This window comes from Centruroides vittatus, unplaced genomic scaffold, assembly GCF_030686945.1.
Source record: "Centruroides vittatus isolate TY-2023 unplaced genomic scaffold, ASM3068694v2 contig_4, whole genome shotgun sequence".
NCBI lineage: Eukaryota > Metazoa > Arthropoda > Arachnida > Scorpiones > Buthidae > Centruroides > Centruroides vittatus.
In genome coordinates, this window is record NW_027122214.1 from 1,520,428 (window position 1) to 1,543,399 (window position 22,972).

Consider the following 22,972-nt stretch of genomic DNA (forward strand, 5'->3'; position numbering starts at 1 on the left):
GACATTTTTACCAATTTGACCCTATGGAGGTCGGCTTGTATTTCAGGGTCTGTGGCATAGGCAGCTAGGATGGTGGTATGCCTTTGGTTGGCGATATCATACCCATGTTCCTGTATTCTTTTGCCTAGTGAGCGCTTTGTGGATCCAATGTATACTAGATCTTGCTGGAATCTGTGGTCTCTGAGAGGAACCATATAGACACCCAGTGCTCAACTTTTCTCTGTCCTGTCTTTGTCATTGCACACAGCCATATACTTTGCAATCTTTGTGCCTTTACAGGTAGTAATTTCTTTATAAATGGAACTTAGGTGTTGGTTGTATTGCACCACTGTGCATGATTGGTTCCCACTATGATTATGGGTGTTATTGGGATTTACCCCTGTGTGCTGTGTGTGTGTGTGTGGTGTGTCGTTAGTAGGTTGGAGTACCTGCATGATAAATTATGTATCATGCTTCCACTATACCTGTGCTTTACTGCTATGTTTTCTATGTGCTTTAATTCCGCCACAGTATCCTCCCATCTAGTGTGGTGCGTGTACGCCCTTCTAGTTAGTGCACAGAATGCAGAGATCTTGTAAGAATAGGGGTCCACAGAGTTCGACAGAATAAATATTGGTACGTAGCAAGGTTTGTAATGTACACTGGTTTGCACTCTGTCTGCCTCAAGGCAAAAGTTTACATCTAGGAAACGTGCTTTTATGTCACTCTTCTGCTACAGGTTGACATTAAGGCCATACGGGTTGTTGTTCATGTAATCCATGAAATCATTTATGTGAGATTGCAGGTTCAAAAGGGCACTAATTAATTAATAAATCATAAACTTTATTGAAAAATTTGAAATAATATCTTATAATTTTTAATAATAATTCAAAAGAAGTTTCCCTTAAAATAACTTCCTGGTCGATGACGTCAAATACGTCATCGACTTTCAATTTCGACTGTTTGGATAAAAATCCCTATTGTTAGCCTTAAAGAATTATATGACTATAATCAACAGTCGATATAGAATGTTATGTAAAAGAAATAATGTCAAGTCAAATTAAGACATTTTAGAAAATCAATAAAATAATAAAATGTAAAATCGAAAGTATTATCAAATCAACAGAAGTAGACTTCCTTTCCATCGACAGAGTTGAGATGAATCATAGAACAAGTCTTCGCCGGCTGCAGGCTGCTAGGCCCTATAAAAGGGAGCCGTTTTAGTGCCAAAATGCGCAGTTCCTGGTAGATCAAGTTGACACCAGAATAAGCCATACTAGTTAACGCAGTTCTATGAAGTCCAGAATACGCCATACTGTAATTAAGCACAGTCCTGAGGATAGGAGAAGCCATGCATATGTGTAGATAGGGCAGTAACCCATACTAGTTAGGCAGTTCAACGGAGAGTAATGCATGATCCAAACTGACCACATAGAACTGTCATAGAAGATACGACTGACCAGAATTTGCCATACCATTTTACTAAAGAAGAAACCTTTGAGGTATTATAATTGACAGATGGTTGTAAACTCTCTCGTGCACATTTAGTTTAGATATAGCGCAAATAAGTTATTTTTGGATCGTTCATAATTTAGTTAATTTTCATGCGATTTATTGTCGTATTTATCTTGAAATTCATTTGTTTATTTTACTATGTATATCTTGTAATTATTCTAGTTTAAGTCTTAATAAATATAATCTTTGTTTTATTTAAAATTGGACTAAGAACAATTCGTTTATCGCTGACGTCATTTCACGAGTTGATTATTCACGCGTGGTTATCCGCGCCCTAAAACTGATAACCTGGTGTTGGGTTCCTGACGTTAAGGAGAACGTTGATTTTGCGATCATCGATCTCCGATCCTTTATCTTTAAGTCCCTCCTACCACTTGGAACGTTACGGTAACCATCCCCTATATTGAGTTTATGACAATCAGAGAAACTGTTTATGACAAACAGGGTCGTGTAAGCAGTATAGAAGATAATTTCGTATCTTTCACACGCTGGTGAATCTCACATTTATGTTGGGCTCAGTCTTCCAAAGAATGCAGATGTCATCTACATACCTTTTATAAACTAGGATGTTGGGTAGGAATAGAGGTATGACCTTTTGCTCCAATTGTCGAACAACTAATTTGCTCAAGTCCTGAGATGGGGCTGCCCATAGGTACACCATGTTTTTGTAAATACGTAGAGTTGTTGAAGTAGAAGAATGAGGTATAGCGTAAGAGATGTGTTAGCTCTAATACATGCTTACGATGCATATCTGCCCTTTGTGGCTTAGTAACAGATCCCTGAGAGCACAGAAGCATGGTTGTATTTTAATCACGGGGTATAGGGAAACAAAATCAAAGACAGTAATGCATGCAACATATGTTGCCTTAACTTGTCGTAAGCTATCAATTAGATCATTGGAATTCTTGACTGTCCAATCATATCCCTGTAAGCACTCAGATATAAAGTTGTGTACTGCATTGTCAAGCAACATAGTAGGGGATCTGGATTTATCCAGAATGGGTCTCAGGGAAGGTATCGGTTTATGCGTCTTTATGAACGCAAATAGCCTATGAGTATCCGGCAAGGCAACCATCGCCCTGCTCAACTTCCATGCCTTGGCCAAGGGAGTTTGTGTGAATCTTTTGAAGCAAAAGGTCATACCTCTATTCCTACCCAACATCCTAGTTTATAAAGGTATGTAGATGGCATCTGCATTCTTTGGAAGACTGAGCCCAACATAAATGATTTAATGGATTACATGAACAACAACCCGTATGGCCTTAATGTCAAACTGGAGCAGAAGAGTGACACAAAAGCACGTTTCCTAGATGTAAACTTTTGCCTTGAGGCAGACAGAGTGCAAACCAGTGTACATTACAAACCTTGCTACGTACCAATATTTATTCTGTCGAACTCTGTGGACCCCTATTCTTACAAGATCTCTGCATTCTGTGCACTAACTAGAAGGGCGTACACGCACCACACTAGATGGGAGGATACTGTGGCGGAATTAAAGCACATAGAAAACATAGCAGTAAAGCACAGGTATAGTGGAAGCATGATACATAATTTATCATGCAGGTACTCCAACCTACTAACGACACACCACACACACACACACAGCACACAGGGGTAAATCCCAATAACACCCATAATCATAGTGGGAACCAATCATGCACAGTGGTGCAATACAACCAACACCTAAGTTCCATTTATAAAGAAATTACTACCTGTAAAGGCACAAAGATTGCAAAGTATATGGCTGTGTGCAATGACAAAGACAGGACAGAGAAAAGTTGAGCACTGGGTGTCTATATGGTTCCTCTCAGAGACCACAGATTCCAGCAAGATCTAGTATACATTGGATCCACAAAGCGCTCACTAGGCAAAAGAATACAGGAACATGGGTATGATATCGCCAACCAAAGGCATACCACCATCCTAGCTGCCTATGCCACAGACCCTGAAATACAAGCCGACCTCCATAGGGTCAAATTGGTAAAAATGTCAGATCAGGTTCAACACCTTCGCAACCTGGAAGTGTTGGAAATATACAAAGCCGGCCTGGCCGGAAACTGTATTAATGCGAAAGATGCTGCCAATATTTCGTATGCATGGAGGTGGTGCTACGAAAAAAAAAAGCATGAACAACATGAGGTGGTGTAGAAATGTTAGCAACGTGCTAACATTTCTACACCAGCAAATACATTGTATTATTTATTTGTGGGGATATAACAATATTTTTATCACTTCAGTAGCATGTACGGCAAAAATTAGTTTCCAATTTTTAAATAATTTGGAATTTAAAATAATTTTAAACACATTGTTCGAATTCCAGTTTCAAATTTTATACTGGTCAATAACTTGACGAAGACCAAGTTTTTGGTCGAAAACATTAGTTTTTATCTAAAGCTGTTCGTACTGGGATATAAAAAAGATTTTTAGTGTGTTGATTTATTCTTCCCAGGGATTGTGCGAGAATTTGATTTTAATGATTATAATGAAAAAAAATTTGAAAAATAAAATTTTTATAATGAAATTTACTACTTATAAACATATTTAAAATGTGCTCAAAAAACTATTTTACTTTAAATAATTGAACAATTTTATTAGAAAAATGCTTTCAATTCTTGAAAAATAACAACAATAAACATGTCATATTGTTAGGAAATTCCTGAATACAGACACAGACACAAACACTGACACACTTATTTAATTTTTGTTTTGTTTTCGTTACTATGTCTTGACTCTGGTCCAGCATAGTACACAGTCACCAGTGTCAACAGAGCATAACTCACTAAACCCAACATAATAATAATAATCTATTGTTAATTTAACATTTATTGTGTAGATATTATGTATAATTTTAATATAAACACAATCAGAACACAAATCAAGTCTGTTTTCTGGAATTTATATAACATGTACTTAAGTCAAAGTGATAAGAGTTGGAAGCAACCTAGGAGTTGACCTAGCAATTATGCCACCCTGGGCAAGATAGTTATGCCACTCCTTTTAAATATAGATATAGTGTAAAAAATAAAACACCTGACACATTTAATAATTTAATTATCTTCAAAAAGTAAAATAATAAATTTACTGAAATTAAGTATTTTTTGATGTTATTTTTATTTTCTTTGCCCAGTTTTGCCACCCCAAGCAATCTGCCTCCTTGGGCAGCTGCCCACTTGCCCATCCCTGTATCAGCCCCTAGTTACAAGAACATCTCTAAATACTGAAAATGAAATAGAACTAATCCCTTTAAAAAACAATAATCTTTAAAAAAAATTGTAAAATTTCTTAAAAATAAACGAGTTTCAAAAATTAACTCTTTTTTATCAGATTTCGAATGAGCTAAGAACTGAGATGGACATCAGTATCCACTGAAGAGGCAAAAAAAATTTGTGAAATGCATTTGGATAATTTGGAAAATAACGTAAGGATAATGAATAATAAAGTAAGGAATATTTATTAATTTTCACGGTGTCCATCTCAGTTCTTAGCTCATTCGAAATCGGATAAAAAAGAGTTAATTTTTGAAACTCGTTTATTTTTAAGAAATTTTACAATTTTTTAAAGATTATTGTTTTTTAAAGTATACAATAACCGATCCCATTGCTTGATATTTGTTTAAGAACTAATCCCATTTCAATGTCAAAATTTTATATTTATATTCAGTTATTATTATTATTATTGTTATATATTATTATTTTCTAATAAAAATTTTATAGTTATTTAAATTATTATTTAAATAATCACTTCTAAGCATAAAAAATAGTCTTATTAATAAAAAATATTGTACAAATATAAATATGTATTATAAAAGTGTTGTTATAAATTTTAATATATATATACTTCAATAATTCATTATAAAGTATTGGTTTTTGTGTTTATTTAATAATCTTTGAAATTTGATTCTTAAAATATGTTTCAACCTTAGTAATCAGAAATGTTTTCTTTTTAAATTGTTTCATGTAGACTACAAACCATAAATTAAAATTTAAAATTAAACTGTTACTCAATTTCCAAAGATAATGGGCCAATTGAATAAAAAGTAGTAAATACCTTTACTACAACTTTTCCAGCATTTACCAGAAGTTTGATGAATAAAAGTTAATAAATGCTTTTACTTACAGTAAAAGGTAGTAAATGCAAAAAGTAAAAACTTGGTTTTATTCACATTGATTATAAAGACAAGTAAATGCTTATAAATCTGTGAATAAAAATAAGTGAAGGCTTCCTTTTTTTTTAAGTAAATACTCCAAAACATTGAAGGTAGCTCTACAGGTACTGTACCTATAAACACAAGTAGGTTTCATATTTGTATATTTTTGATTGTCAACATAGAGAAAATGGCTTTGTTATATCCAACAATGTCAAGAAAAACTAAGCAGTATAGGCCCATAAACAATACAATAACTGCTGATTTCAGGAAATTATATCAATTTGAAGAAGAGAACATGGAGTGGATCACCAACTACTTTCTTGGTTGTGAAAATGAAACGAAGGGAGGTGCCCTTTCCTCCAAAACTAAAATGATGATATTTCTGAGATACATTTCTGATCTGGAATTTCAGACAGGCATTACAAACGACATCAGCGTTCACCCAAGCACTGTCAGCAAGATTATTAAACAGGTAAATTTGAAAGTTTTGCAGTATTATTTACAGAAAACTGAGTTACAGTACGTTTATTGCTATATAGGTTATTGCAAAGGCAGGGGACTGGATAAGGTTTCTGAAAACATTTAGTGAAAACAAGACTGTGAAACAGAATCAGCAAAAACAATTCTCAATTCCAAAGTGCATTGGAGCATTTGACTGTAAACATGTGTGAATCTTGAAACCAGGCCTTCATGGGGACAAATTTGTCAACAGGAAAGGAGTTTCAATGATAAACGTTCAGGTCACATGTAATGCCAACGAGTGATTTACTAGTGTTGATGCTCGTTGGCCTGGATGTGTTCATGACAGTCAAATTTGGAAATGAAGTGCAGAATGTAAAGTTATGATGAAGTCCAAAGATGTACTTCTACTCTCAGATGCTGGCTACAGTATTGCACCATGACTGTTGACTCCCTACAATGACCCTAGGACTCTCGAAGAAGAATACTTTGTTAAAGTGTTTATGAAGAAGCATGTTATTATTGAATGCTGTTTAGGGCAGTTGAAATGTAGGTTTCCTATTTTTTTTTAATACTAGGTTCATAGAAAAACAAATTAAAATAATATGTTTTATTTCAACATGCCCATTGGTGGTACACAACGGGCATGTTGAAATAAAATATTATGCAAATTACACAATGTGAAATAAAATATTACACAAATATTACGCATTTTCAATTTCAGCCATAATGAACTACCAATATAGTGAATGGTATATAAATCACCCATTAAAATTTTTTTTACTACAAAAATATTTAATCTGAGAACAATGAGTTAAAACTTACAGAATGAAGTAATGAAGTCCTTATGACTTTTAAAACACGAAATAAAAAAAGACCATCAAATATTAATTTATATTAACTCATACAAATCCAGATTTTTCAAGTAAAGAATTTAATAGTCTGAATACTCATTTTAATCTGTTGATGGAAATATAATTAGGTATTATCAAATGGTGATGTATGATTCATGTTTAAATTTTTCACAAATCAATCATAGTATTGTTTTTCTATCTTTTATCTAACACCAAGAATATTTCTGATGTGAGATTGTATTCTTTGTTTTGAAGCTTATTTTAAACTTTTTTACATCACATTTCATTTGAATAAAATCAAGTTGAAATGTCTGCAGATAAAATGCACATCGGGCATATTATGCATGCTTTTTAAGTTGCATTAAGTTGTTTTGAAAGTTTCGTTTGGGAAATTTTGAACTAAAGGATACTAAACATATGGGACTCAAAAAGCTGTTGAAGAGAAATTGCAAGAAGAAAATTGTTGAAGATTGACAAATAACAATGCATGAATTTGCAACAAATCTTAGTGTGTCACACACACAAACATTGTTGAAACATTAAATCCACTTGAAATGGCTGTAAAACATGCTGATGATTGTGATCTGCAGCAGTTCCCCCCACTTATGAAAAAAACAAACTGAATTAAGTATAATTTTGTCTGACGAAGGTAGGCAGCTGTAAGGTTTTATTTTTATTTGGTTACTCATTTTTATCTTAGAGAAATTTTACAAATGAATGAAAAAAATTAGTTAAAATAAAAATATTTGTTGTTAACAGAAAATTTGTTCTAGCAGGAAGTGATTGTCCAGTCAAGTACCAAGCTGTATTTGATTAATGCAATTTTGATATATGCAGTAACATTGAGAAACTTATTAATCAAGGGATACCTATAGTAGGTAACCTGTTTGTAGTGGAAACCTGTCTACTACAGAAAAGTTGTTTGGTCCCTTAGGGTTCCGTTATAGACAGGTTTGACTACATGTAGATTTTCCATTTACAGAAACTAATGAAAATATTCTGAATGATAATCAAGTTTTTATTAATATTTATACATAGAAACATTCTGTTTTCTAAATAAATTTAAAATTTATAATTTCTTTATGATAAAACTAATATTAAGAAAGAACTAACAAGAAATTAATAAATTTTAAAAGAATTTTCTAAATGAAAACAAATTTTACCTTCCAATAATTAATATCAAACCAAGTTATAGAAGCTTGTGAATGTTGATCTTGGAATGGTTCTACGATTAAGCAACATTGTAAAACATAATTCTCTTCTATCTGTATAAATCAAAAAGTAAAATTAAAATTGCTTAATTTATTTATAGATAATAATAATAAAGATCAACAACTGCCGAATTATCGGGCTAGCAAATGGCTATAGTAATATTAATAATTAAAGTTAATTTGCTACTAGAGTTAGGCGTTAGGCGCCATCTCTTGCTAAATTTAATAATTAGAATTTTAATTAAATAATTTAAATAATAATAAAACTACAAAACACAAAAATAAATTTCTTATAATAACAATAATTTTATATCAGTAAAATAACAATCCTATTTGCTAATTATTATCTATTTACATACTACTATAAATTTCAAAAAGATTGATTATAGAAATGCTGATGAATGATTATATCAACAAGTCTGTATTCTATATCAGCAATTTTTTTCATGTGAGAGAAGTTTATCGTCACACAAAAACTTTTCTTGATAACGAACTTATTTATATTACAGTGCAGCTATTATAGTGTTTAATTTTATATTTATTTTCAATTCCTTTATAGTTACTTTCCTATTCACATCAAGATTTGTCGATTTTCAAAACTCAATTTTGAAAACCGGTTTTTGAACAGAGACTTAAACATAATTAATTATTTGATTAAAAACATCAACATTTTGACACAAAATCATCTCTGGAATAAAACAGAAATATTGTTAAATACTAAGTTTTATAAAACTAACTACAAAAACAAAAAAAAAAGAAACTTCCAATGCCTAAAAAGTGTCCAATTCTTCCTACAATAGGGAGAAATCTTGCAATGATGGAAAAATGATAGAAAGATTTGTACACTTAAAAAAATATGTTGTTTTAGCTTTGAATGACATCGGTGCTTCTCACACGTGGAATGAAGCAGAGTATTGTAAAACTGTAGAGCTCCTTAAAGTTTTAGGACCAATACATTTAGTAGCTGATGCCTTAGGATGACAAGATGCAAATCTTGTTGTCCTATTTACTAACAAGTGAAGGCATATTTGAATTCATGTTACCTGAATTGAAAAATTTGAAAACTGAAATTTGTTCCAAGTTATAAATAATATGTTAAATCTGGTAACCAGAGTGGTTGATTTATAGGATAGCTAATGTTTTCGAGGTCCATTCTGGGCTCTTCTTCAGGGTTTTTGTGTAAATAATAACCCAGATGTTGAGAATCGAATATTTTTCTTTTGAAAAGTCTACCATTCAAATCAACACACACGTAAACCTTCCAGCAGATTTAAAAACAAAATGAACGATAGTTTGTGTAAAGCGCATACGCTCTGTACTAATGTTGATGGAAATTTTAAATGTTGTTATGTAGCATGATCTGCCACACTGTTGAAAGGGCCATCTCTTCATTAAAATTAATGCACGTGGTGTTGCGTCCTGCTCTAAATATCTTCCATAGCCTCCAACCATTTGAGATGTTCGGAGTAGGTGGTGATGAGGATAATGTGTACCGTGTCAAAGTCCGCCATGATGTCCTGATCAATCACATATGTTCAGAGAGCCATTGTAGTTCTGTTGTGTTGTATGTCAGCCTTATGTTCTTTAATCCTTATCCCCAATGTATGTTTGGTGGAGCCAATATAAACCATTTCTCTTTCAAATCTGTGGTCTCTGAGCGGAATGGTGCATATTCCTGGTAGTCTGACTGGGTTCGGAGGGTCTTTTCCATTACATAGTATTTGGAAAATGGTTTGGCATCTTCTGTATGCTATATTGATCCGACATCTCTTGGCTATCATGGTATATAATGATTTTAAATGTGAATTAAATGTGATGGGGATCCTTTCTGTATTTTCTTCTTGATTATTTATCTGTCTTTCTGTCGGATTGTTGTATGCTTCCTGACTACTTCTGTATCACTTACATAACCCACGTATAAGGTTAGTGTACCCGTGGGCCACTGCTGTTCCTTCTATATGTTTCATTTCCTGAGTCTGTACCTGGAGAGAGGACAAGTGCATGAAAGCTCTGCTAACTAAAGCCCTGAAGGCTGCTACTTTGTACTGAAAAGGATCACAGGATTTTATCGGAATATACGTGGAGGTGGTACTAGTTTTACGATACACCAAAGCATGTATGTTCGGCCCTTCAAAAGTGATGTCGATATCCAAGAAGTGGACCTTTGAGTTGCTCTACTTCAATTAACAGACCGTAAGTATTGTCGTTCATCGCATTAACAAATTGTTTACAATTCAGTTCTGCCCTCCAAAGGATGATGATGTCATCTATGTACCATTTATAGAGTAGCATACTGGGTAGGAAGTCAAACACTGGACATTAAAGTCAAACACAATGCTTACAAAACCCTTATAAATAAAACAAGGACAAACACTTGGAAAGATTTCTGTACCAAGACTTGTGGTCACAATCCCTGGTCAGAACTGTACTACTTAGAGTAAGGAAAAACACCAGCTCCAAATCCCCTCCACTATCCAGCTCCCCATCCCCGATAGTCACTACACTAACAACACCAAGTAAACTATCATGTACTGTACATTCTCATTAGTCTTTACCCTTCAGATGACCCACAGCAGGATGACAATACACAAGTGGTCATCCAGAGTTCTACACTCACTCCACCTAATACAGACAATGACCATAACTTCACCTGCATCGAGGTTTCAAATGCCATCTGTTTGCTCACCGATAACAAAGCCCCAGGTCTTGATGGCATAACCACTACGATGATAAAACAATTACGCGTTTGAGTACTGATGCTCGCTGCCAGATCTATAATAAGCAAAGGAGATGAAAAAGACACATTCGCCACTGCTTGTAGGACCGATAGGCTGTCAGAGAATATGGCCATAGGCCGATCAGACTGAGCGGAGAGTTGGGTACAAAAGCTCCTGCTTGAGTACATCTTTACAAAAAAGTTACTGGCTTACCTTCGCCACTTACTCATTATTGTGTAAGATGGGGCACTTGGTGAGATGCTATAACATTTCTTTGCAAAAATTTTGCTAAAATTAAAGAATTCATTGGGAAGCTTGAGGATGATTCAGCTACGGTGTCATGAGCAAAGAATTTGATTTCATGTAGGGATTTAGATGATGAACTGTATGCATTCCACTCATTCAAGTGTCTTACTGGATACATTAACGAACTTCAAAAACAAAATTTAACAAAGGAAAACCAATGGAATATTTTCCATAGACTTTAAACTCCTTAGATGGATTTGCAAAAGAGAAGCTGCTCTCTTCTGTCTCTAAGAATCCAGATGTGGAAAAACATGTTGATTAATAATGAATTGGACTTTCATATTAACCCTTCAGACTGTCACTGTGTTTTGTTTTTATAGATTAATGTTTGTATTTAGTAAAGTTTATTTAAATATTTTTAGGTAAGTTTTATTAAACTTTTAAAAACTGTAAATATTTCAGTGAAATCACTTTTCTTACAATCAAAAAATGATGCATTGAAAAAATTGAACAAGTTGCTTAACTTTCCTTGCAACATTTAAAACTGTGTGCACACAAGTAAAATCGCCATTAAGTTTGATCCTGCTTGAGATATAGCACACATCCCTTCTCTATTGTTCTATCCCCTTGACCTTTAACCACTAAAATTTAATAGCATCAAACCCCTAATACACAAACCTCTCTAAGAAAATTTTTTACAAAAGTACCGGTGTTATTAAGCTTCAAAGCAGGTGAACAAAATTGTGACACACATACAAAAAGAACAAAAATTTGCATTTCTTATGTTTCCAAATCCCGAGTCCAAAAATGTAAAAATCATGGGGAGGATCATTTTTGACCAATTGTCTTACTTTGTTTTATTTAACAGAGCCAACAACGTAAAAATATATAATTTCAAACAAAATAAAATTTTCTTTGAAATGTTTGTTTATTTAAAAATTAAACATTTTAGCACTATTCAATGGCAGTTTCATCGTGCCAACCAAACTAACCAATCACTAGCACAGCATGGAAAGTTTTAAAAAATCATAGCGGTTTATGGCCCAGGTCGTGATCAGTCATTTTCAAATTAGAAGTTACAAAATACATATTGTGGTGAGTCGAATGTTGTTCACATGGGTTGTTCCAAAGTGATTCACGTTTGAATCAGGTCCAGTTATTTTAAAATTTCAAGTAATACTGTCTTTGATGTGAGACAGACATCTGTTTGTATGAACTGTATCATAGCAGCTTATGGTCCAAATTAGAATAAACTTTTTTAAATTTATAATACAATACAGAGTATTTGTACTTTGTTTATTAATAGAGAGGTTGAGGCACAAGTACAAACATTAAACTTGTACAGCAAGCAGTACACATTTGATGTTTTAAGTCCAGGTAAAAGACCTTGCAGCACTTGTTCACAATATCACGTGACTCAGTGAATGTCATGCATTGACTCATGGGAAATTTGATGAAAAAATGAAAAATACATTTAACATAGAGATTACCAGCAAAGGTAAATAAACAAATTAAACTGTTTAAAAGTATTTATAGGATTTTAATAACACTAAATAATTATTTTTAATTCTCCTACCGTACGATTGGATGATAGGACTACCTCATACTTTTGTAGAGGGAAGTAGTGGCTTATGTAAATCTGAAAGCAGCTCAGAAAATTAATTTATAGAAAATTTACAAACGTATTATGCTGTTGATGGTAGAAGATGCCGTGGAAGAACAAACCTACCTTAAGATAAGCTATTATGAAGACAAATATATGTAAATTCTATAGGCACTTTGCATTACTTGCTAAAAAATTGAATAATTAAATAATTTCTAGATTAAAATCATCTGTTTCTTTACAATATTATTCGTAAATGCTTAAATAATCATTATTTTAATAAAATAGTCATTATTTTAACCACAAACACAAACACAAAAAATGAAGAAGTTTAAGCCGATCGTCTACTCGCTATTCTAGATATAGCGAACGCCATTATCAACCGTATAGAATTGCCAGATGGTGGCGCTCATCCGTCCGCCATTCACGTTTTGGGCTAAATACATGCACCTCAACCTCTCTAATTTATTTTTCTCAAGAGAAAAATAAATTACATTAAAATAAGGAAAGGCCACTTAGAGAACAGCACATCGGAAAGTCAGGACTTGACCAGTCCATTACTATAAGAAAAAAAGCATTTTAAAAATACCACGATTAATTGTCAAAAAGTAGATTATCTTTCCAACCAAACAGGAAAGTTTAGATAGTTTTTTTGTGAATTTGAAAATACTATTTGAAAGTTGTGATCACATGCAACAAAAATTCAAAAATGTTATTTCAATAGTAGTAGTTATAAAATTTTTATAATAAAATTTATCAAGAACATTTTATATAATAATATATACACAACAATTTTAGTAATGTTTATAAATTAAGCCTGAGAAATTTTCATTATTGGTAATATAAACACAGTACAGGATATGAAATTATTGATGAATTATTGACAATGTAGTCAAACCAGTATATTTCCTAAATGATAGAATAATTCAAGGATAAATAAAATTCCTTCATAATATCTATAAAGTGAATAATTAACTGCTTTCTATATTTTATCTTGCTTGCCTTGTGTGTCAAGTTAAAATATACTTCTCCTCCTAAACTATTAAATGTAATCTGAGATATTTAACTTCTGTGTTAATTATCATCATTATCGTAATCACAAAAAACCTTTCACACGCTGTTTCTAGCAAATAAAGCGTGTGAAAGGTTTTTTGTGATTACGATTTTATATTAGTTCTAGCTTTGTGTGCAGAAATTATCATCATTATTTTAAATGATTAACTTTTTCATAAAAACTTCCAACTTAGAAGTTACTGAAAATGTTTATAATTAAGTTCATTTCTCATTCATGAATCTGACTGATAATTAAAAGTTCAAGGGCATATATGTGTGATATTTATAATATGTAAGAGATTTTTCTGTTTATGAATATTGATAATTTATTATTATTTTATGGATTATCAAAAAATGTCTATTTTGTATATTTTGACATTATGTTTTGTGACTTTACACTTTAAGCAAATATAATTAAAGTTCAATAAGATTGAAAATTATCAGAAAATAGCCTTCATAAATTTTTCTTTACATCAAGGAATTTCTCAAGAAAGAAAAATTTTTGAACCAAGAATGAGTAAATGCAATACAACTTCTATTTTATTTTTACAGTTTTGATTTTTGTTACGTCTAATTTATCAGTAACAGGAATAAATATTAATTAAATTCAAAGAATGTACTTTGAATTTAATTCATTCCAGGAGATTGTTTGAATTATCAATCGTTCGAAGCCCAAAGCAATTTTTTTCATAAGAAATAATAGAAAGTAAATGAATTCATTCCCTGACCCTGAACATACTAATTTCTATAAACTTAAAACTATGAATATAGTGGGTGATCGGTAATGAACAATTTGTGAAAGATTTTTATGTTTGGACAACTAACACCTCACAGAACAAACACAAGCAGCAGCAACGTAAAATAATGAATACTGATTGGTCTTCCCTTGTCTTCAGGCAACAGTTCAAAGCTTTTCAGAGCGCGGGTGATGGCGATATATACTGATCAAATAGTATTCCTCTGAAATTTGAAACTCTCCCTTGTAATTCCAGCCTTTTATTTTTCTGACAGAAACAATTCTTTTATAGTATTCGCGAGACTGTCGGGTGGGCACTCGTTAAGTTTTTCATCAGTTTTTATTTTCAAAAGGTGAGAGTATAATAGCAAAGGTAGAGAATGGGCAGAAGATGTCTGATGTTGCTGAGCAGTATGGCTTGAACAGGTTCGCAGTTCAATCTTACCTAAGAAAGATACAGTATAATCAAGAAGACTCAAACAGCTAAAAGAGTAACAAAAATCACATCTGAGAAATAACAAACATTGAAGAGCTCATAATGGAACCTGAAATGGATCTGACGATAGAAGAACACCAAGATACTCAGCGAGATATGTTTTCTTCTGAAAAAAAGGATTAATGCCGATATCTGATATTAAAGATCTTTTGAAGAAGTGGGAGGATGTCAGAACAATGGTCTTAGAATGGCATCCAAACCAGGTTGAGGCTAATAGGCTCAGGGATCTCTACAATTACAATGCTATTAATTACTTCTGAAAAATCCTGGAGAGAGAAAAGCAATCGATATTAGACAGATTTTTTAACCCCCACATAGAAAAAAAACATGACTAATAAAAATGCAAGACTGTGTATATATGTATTTTTACTACTGCATATAAATAAATGTAGTAAGAAAGTACAGTATATATTTTTTTATTTTTTGGGGGTATCCAGAACAAATTAATCAAATTCCCATAAAAACCTATGGTAAATCGATAATTGGTTAACGAACAATTCGGATAGGGAACAAAGTCTTGGAACGGATAAATTATGTTTGTTAACCGATCACCCACTGTATACATTATTTAATGTAAAAATAAGACAATTACATGTTCTAATTGTAAATTAAAACTTGAAAACAATAAATAAAACACGTAAATGTATAATAAAATGAAAATTGCATTTACCAGTTGCACACCATTGACTTTGGCATCTTGTACAGTACATGGCCACTAGATCTGCCACACTTGTACCACTTTCATGCTTCATGGTAAGTTCCTTTTTAATTTCAATTGTTGATACAACAACCTTCCTTTTAGACTTTGTTATCCTTTTCCCATGCCCTTTTTGAATTCCATAGTTAATAAATAAAAGTTATATTGAGTTGAACAGAAAATCTACTTATTTTTAACAGTTGTGGTAGCTTAACATAGTTGTGTGATTTAACTGTAACAGATTTGAAATTAAACACATTATTGCTAATGAGAGATTCTTTGTTTATAAGCTTATTTTAAATGTTTTGCTTCATATTTTGTTGAACAAAATCAAGCTGAAATGTCTTCAGATAAAAAGCATATCCAGCATGCTACTCTTTGAATTTCGGAAAGGATATAATGCGGTACAAACAGTGAAAAAAGGTTCATAATGTGTATGGAAAAGATGCTCCTGAGCTTTGAATATGCAAATGTAGTTTAAATTTTGAACTAATAGTAAACAATGTTCAAAAGATGTCGACAAAGAAAAATTGCAGGAAGAAATTGTTAAAAATCAAAGAAAAACACTATATATACAACCAAACTTACCAAAAACAAAGCAAAAAAGCACTGAAAACATACGAGTGTAACACTCATGATTTCAGTGCTTTTTTCAAGAGTGAGAGATGACTTGTGTTTCTGGTTCAAGCACATTTTTTTCAATGCATGCAAAGTTTGAAATTCAGTGGCTTACTCATATTTGGAAAATCTCTGGTTTGAGTCTCAATGAGTAAGATTTATTTTTTAATCAATGCAGTTGTTACATAAAATAATTGTGAATCACATGGGTTTATATATTTTGTCTATTTCCTAATAAAAATGTACATTTTCTCTTTGAAAATCTGTTTTTGGAACTGTCTGTTAAACATAAATTTCATTTTTTTTACATTTGGAAATGTGAGATGATTGTGAATAATTTGACATTTTAAGCAATATTAAACAAATTCAAAACAGTATTAGTTATAACTAACTCCAAATATCACATTAAATTGTTATATGTTAAAGTGAATACAGTGATCTTTCAGTCATTTCTGCTTTAACTTTATTTTTAACAGATAATAATTCCGAAAACAAATTTTTAAGGACGAGAAATGTATGATTTTCAATAGAAAATAAATAGATAAAATATATAAATTATATAATTTACAATTATTCTATGTAAAAAGTGCATTAATTTGATAAAATTTCACATGTGCAAGACCAATGGTCATGCAAATTTGAGTCAGGTGAGCTTCCATCGAACCAGTTTTCCATGAAAGATTCTGCAAAACTTACTGATAAGTCACACAAAATTTAACTTCGATTTTCTTGAAAAAGTTTGAAAGGCTCACTTTCTCCATTTACTTAATAAAAGTTCATACCATACCATTCAATCCATACACAGCAGTAATATTGAAATACCAGAGGACCACATCCTAACCTCTACATGCTAGACTAGAAAATTGCTCACAAGTTCATGTTTCACCATCAAAAATAAAATGGAATAAATAGAAAGTACAGTATTATTTCTTGCATAACAATTCCTTGAATAAATAACTTCTTTCAAATTCATTCACACATCAGACAGCATGTTAAAATTCATTGAATTTCCAACTATTTTTCACAATATTATATACATATATATCATATAATCAAGATGGGTTAATGATAATAATAATAATAATAAGCAGAGCCCAAACGGTTAGAAGTTGAAAGTTGGTACACAGGGTATGTCATGAGAATACACACTAAGAAGGGATTTTCTGAAATCCTCCCACGCAGGGAGAGGAAGAGGGTTAACAAATTAGCCCACTTGACTGTTTGTGGAGTACTTGATGTTATATAATTTTAGGGGGTGTGGGGACTCACCCCCACCTGGGTGCTGAGGTGCAATCAATAACGAGCACCAAGGTGAACGTCTACATGCAAAGCACAAAGGATAGTGGTAGACTGATACATGTTAAAAATTGACATTCAGAGATGAATATCATGCAAAGGGTCAACAATTATGGGAGTGGTGTAATTTATATAAAAAATACAAAATAAAACATCGATTGCCCTGAAAAAGTTGTGAAAATGACTGGCACCCCATTAATGGAAGTACCACCATTGGGGCTACCCAAGTGAACATTTACGTAATCTAATAATCTTAATCTTCACTATTGTTACTTTTTGCCTGAGCAACGCCGGGCTCATCTGTTAGTATATGTTATATACAGTATACAGATAAACTAGTTACCATTGCGATAAGATATAAAAGAGCTGTTTAACTTTTACGATAAGGACAAGTTCGTTAACATTCCCAACTTTTTATTCTCATTTCTTATACTGTATACTAACATCTATTTTCAAATTATCCAAACAGCAAAAACAGAAAATTTTATTCGTATTTTTCCTTTAAACAAATTTATTGTACTTTAATGTTCCTTATGGAAGTTTTATTATTGGACTATAACATTTTGTATGTATTACCGGTATTCATTTTTAAAATGCATTTTAAATCTTGTTATTCTAATTTTTTATATACAATTATTATTATTATTTTAAAACTGCTATACATTACACAACACGAGCTAGTACATAATTTATATCAATAACTACAAATGACATTAGCAAAGGGAAAATAAAATATGATACAAAATAAACATAGTAAGAACAACATATTCTACAACTGATGGCGTTAAAACTTTCACAACTGTCTAAAGAAATAACAGCTTATTCAAAACCTTATCAGATAATAAGTTTATCACATTTTGAACTTTTAACAACTTTTGCAAATAACAGTACTGATTCTGTAATTTAGGAGTAAAACATTAACATAAACAATTGTATATATCAAAAAGCATATCATATTGTAGCAAACAAAGGACAAAATTATAGCAAGTTGAAGTATGCTCAAAAGTTTAACAAGATGTTTCATGTTTAAACAATAAATAAATAAACTAATCTGAATATCAGTAACAGAAGACACTATAATTAGTCCATGGCAGGTTAGCACTTGAATATTTGTTTGCACACAGCACAAATTTATTGAAGCATGGAATCAACTAGACTTTTTATAATCCAAATCTATTCTCAATGCACAATAGGATTGTCAAATAACCTTTATGGGATTTTCTGTAGTGTCAGTCTTCATAATTTCAAGTGTTTTTTCATTTTGGTATAAAAAAAAAAAAAAATGTTCCAGAACTTCCATGTGTGTTTCAGCATTCACATGATCTTTTAATATGCAGTCTAAGCCAGCAGCTTACATACATACCTTAACTTTTTTCTTGGAAATTTTAGAACATTTTCAGCATTGAGGATTGAAGTGATCTCCTGGCTGACAGTAAAAGTGCAAACATTAGTCATCAAAATTGACACAAAAAACAGCCTTCTCTCTCCAGATGATTTTATACCATCTTCCATTGTCTAATTTAAGTGTTGTTTTGCCCACTGAACTCATCATCTATGCCAAGTGGGTGTAACTTACAGTTTAACTTTTGGCACATGATTGGAACCTCACTCCCTTCATACAGTAAGTTGTTAGCATTATTCTGGAGTTGGAGTCTGTAAATTTTTCTTATTCCGGCAACTCCAACCTTAAATTTTATTATTGGTAAAACATGAAGTATGAAAAAATATTTTTAAATTAGTATCTAAAGAAATTTCTTAGAAAATGGACACTGATAAATTTAGATGTCAAAATGATATTCATCTATAAAGGCTATTTCACACCAACATGCTCTATACTTTCAGAAAATAGCTTTTATTAATTTAAACAAATATGTTCACATCGCCTAGGGCTGTATCATCTATACAACATATGCTGGGCTTGGTATGTTCTTGCTGTTACCAAAAATAACAGCATCATACTTTACTGACTTTGGATTTGCAAAAAAAGTATATATATACTTTTTATACTACATAGTATATACTATATATATATGTATACTTTTTTGAGCAGTGCAAATACTATGCAAAAAAATTGAAACTAAGTAGCATATGAGTCACTCAAAAAGCAGATGACTTTTTCAATGTGTAAATATATTGGTTGATTGGTTTTAGATACAGACAAGGGATCTGCTAATCAGGAAATGTGCATTCTGAGAAATTTTTTGAGGGAAACTGGCCTTATTCAGGCATTATCAACGTGAAGAAAACCCAGAAAACTTCATGAGTCACCCGTCAACCCAAGCTGACTACCAGTGTTAAAGATTAAATCCATTTAGCCACTGATACAGCATGAGTGTAGGATGGAAAACAATGCACCAGTAGATTTACATAGAAAATTGTTTTGCAGCTGACTCACCACACTGGTTGTTACAGTAACACCAGCTCACCTGACAATTAATCGAAACTGTATAAACTATTGTTTATTTAAAGTCATTCCAGTATTAAATCTGCTGCTACTTGCAATATTTCTCAATATTCTCTTATCATATGCTTCTTAATAACTTTGAGTATGTGATTAATGTACGGATCATATATCTCTTCAAGCATCTTGATACACATGATTCTGATCTTCAAATGATTATTGCTATTTCTTTTAGTATTTTGCCAGTAGCACGTTAATTTAATACTACCTTCTTTTCACTAAGAGATAAATCACTTTTCCATTTTTCACAGATCAAATTATTCATTTATAACATGACAATTTGTATAAGGAAACTGACATGATTAATTGTTTCAATACCACAGATATTTTGCATTAATTTACATAGGTATATGGGAGATATTGATAAAGTTGTGAGCTTATTTAATCTGCTTGCTAGTACAGTAGTTTGCTCATAAGGCCACAATTTTTTAGGTGATCATAATTGGACACCAACAGCTGGGAGATACTATAGATTACCACCTATGGAATTTCGGGTCTTTGGGTATATATCTGAACTCAGGAGACCTAGACGAGTTCAACGATAACCTACTTTTACACCGGAGACGAAAAATAAAAAAGTTATCATACTTTTTTCCAGCGATCGTGCGATGATAGGGAGTTGCGTCGCTCCCTCCGCTAAGTCGGCCTTGCTATCGCGATCGAGAGTCGCGTCGCTTGCCGTTAAAATTGCCTTTAGTAGACATTTCCCCCTTTTTTACTTTGTTCAAGAACTACCGTGAATCAATAACTAGTGATGTTTAGCACATAGCGGCATGGCGGCCTGCTGGCGGCTCCCCTCCGGGAGGTCAGTCGGGAGCATGAACACTGGGAACAGCCGCCATGTTCGCTGCCATAAGTAACATTAACCAAAATGGCAATCGCGCGATGATCGGAAGTCGCGTTGCTCTCTCCGCTCTCATATCGCGTGTTTAACCCTACTGGAGATGACCGTAGTCCGACGTCATGGTTTGCAGACTTTACTGCAAGATGGCAGTACTAGGTGCCGTCTAACATTCAAGATTAAAAAAGTATGGTAACTTTTTTATTTTTCATCTCTGGTCCAAAAATAGGGTACCGTGAACTCGTCTCGGTCTTGAGTTCAAATATATAATCAAAGTCCTGAAATTCCATAGGTGGTAATCTATAGTACACCCGATAATAGTCATCTCCTGGCCCATCTAATTGTTTTTCTCAAATATAAGTTCCTCACTGTTGTATGTAAAGTAAAAGTCGCGAGGGATTCTAATGTCATGGATCAACGGCTGAAAAACGTTCATCTTAGAAATTATAAAACAGTTCACAATGGAGCATAAATATATAAGTTAAATTTCGAGTTTAAACACGCGCCAAGCCGAAAATCGACAGTGATCTATTTACGTAATGTAATTTCATTCTAATACAAGTTTGACTTTATTTAAGTATTGATATAAAATAAGTTAATTATGTAATTAAACAAATCATATTAATTAAATAACAAAAATTTTAAATTCTTACTTTTAAGAAGGTTCTGATATTCATAGCAACGTCTGCAAATATTCTATTTAACCAATTTAAGTACTTAAAGAGAAAAATGACTCAATTTTTACCAAAAATCGTTAATTTTGTGTTAAGTAATCATAGCAACGAAAACAGACGACACCACATACCGGCTTCAATTTTTAATAAGATATCTTCCGCTAGAGGCGCGCTTCAATTAGAAAGTAAAATAGCGTCACTTATTGATTTTTATTTATTTACTCGATGATATAATTATTATATTACAAAAAAAAACCCTTTAGCATCGTTGAATAAGAAGTACAGTAATCAATAAGTATTTCAACTGATATAAATAATTAATTAAAGAAATAATAATAAAATATGCTTATGAAAAGTCGATTTTACTTAAATGATATGCAGGCACGTGCGTAGTATTTTTCAAATTATCGGAGTTTAAAAGAAGTTTAAAAGTTTATTCATTTTTACAATACCGATATAAAGAGTAACACGATATAGCAAACTAAGAAGGATTAACAGGCGGCAGGATGGCCGAGCGGTCGAGACGGCCGGATGACCTACCGCTCTGGGGGACCAGGGATCGAACGGGTCGAATAATCCCAAGGAATTTTTCGGGGGGTGGTCCGTTCGGTTATGTCGGGCCCCGTCCCTCATCACCCGGTCGTCCCATTATGGGCCTGGCCGAACCCATAACGGACCTTCTAAAAGAGGCCCTCTTAGTGCCCACAGGGGGGAAAGAGTTAAAAAAAAAGGATTAACGGCCAAACGGTAGGGGTAGTTACAACGCCAGCTTACTACCGCTCCGAGGGCACAAGATCGAATCCGGGCGAGCAACTTCAAAACTTTTTCATGGGTTTTCTATTGGGCCCAGGTCTTTTTTTTTTTTTCCTATGCCCTTCGCGAGTTCATTCTGACCAGCAATAAGTTCAACCAGGCTGCAACTACATGGTGAAGAGCGGAGCCTTATATATTTGGGACAGATCACCCGTGAAAAAAATCCTGAGGTTGTTCACTCGGATTTGATTCGGAGTCCTCTGGAGCGGTAAAATGGCGCCTGGACCGCCTCGGCCGTCGTGTTACATGTATTATATTTTGTTATAGTACCGTACTTTTATATTCATGTCTTTCAGAGCACGCACTTAATCGATTGATATCTGTTTACTTTTACTTTTCAAATCGATCGCTGTGGAAAAAGCATTTTCCAATCAATATGCAAACATGTCATAAACGTTATTTAAATTTATGAAATATTTAATAAGAGACGTTTTTAAATGTTATTTTATCAATAACTCATTGCATATATTTTAATAATAAAATAATTTTGTATAACAAATAAAAAAAAACATAGAGTAGGTTGTTTATAAAGTCCCGGTGTTTTAAAAATTAACTT

General features: G+C 32.7%; 2 protein-coding genes across 2 annotated transcripts in view; both read right to left on the minus strand.

The window, feature by feature from the left end:
• Positions 1 to 21,726, minus strand: part of LOC136976247 (putative leucine-rich repeat-containing protein DDB_G0290503) — a 56,348-nt gene extending 34,622 nt beyond the window's left edge. Inside the window, exons 1-2 of the mRNA XM_067271468.1 lie at positions 21,583 to 21,726; positions 8,118 to 8,219 (exon numbers count right to left, since the gene is read on the minus strand). Coding sequence (XP_067127569.1) covers positions 8,118 to 8,219; positions 21,583 to 21,606 — 126 coding nt within the window. The 5' untranslated portion in view covers positions 21,607 to 21,726. The remainder of the gene's footprint in view (positions 1 to 8,117; positions 8,220 to 21,582) is intronic.
• The window catches only part of LOC136976251 (uncharacterized), a 55,183-nt gene that overhangs the window by 13,862 nt on the left and 18,349 nt on the right, over positions 1 to 22,972 (minus strand). The gene's annotated exons all lie outside the window — the stretch shown is intronic.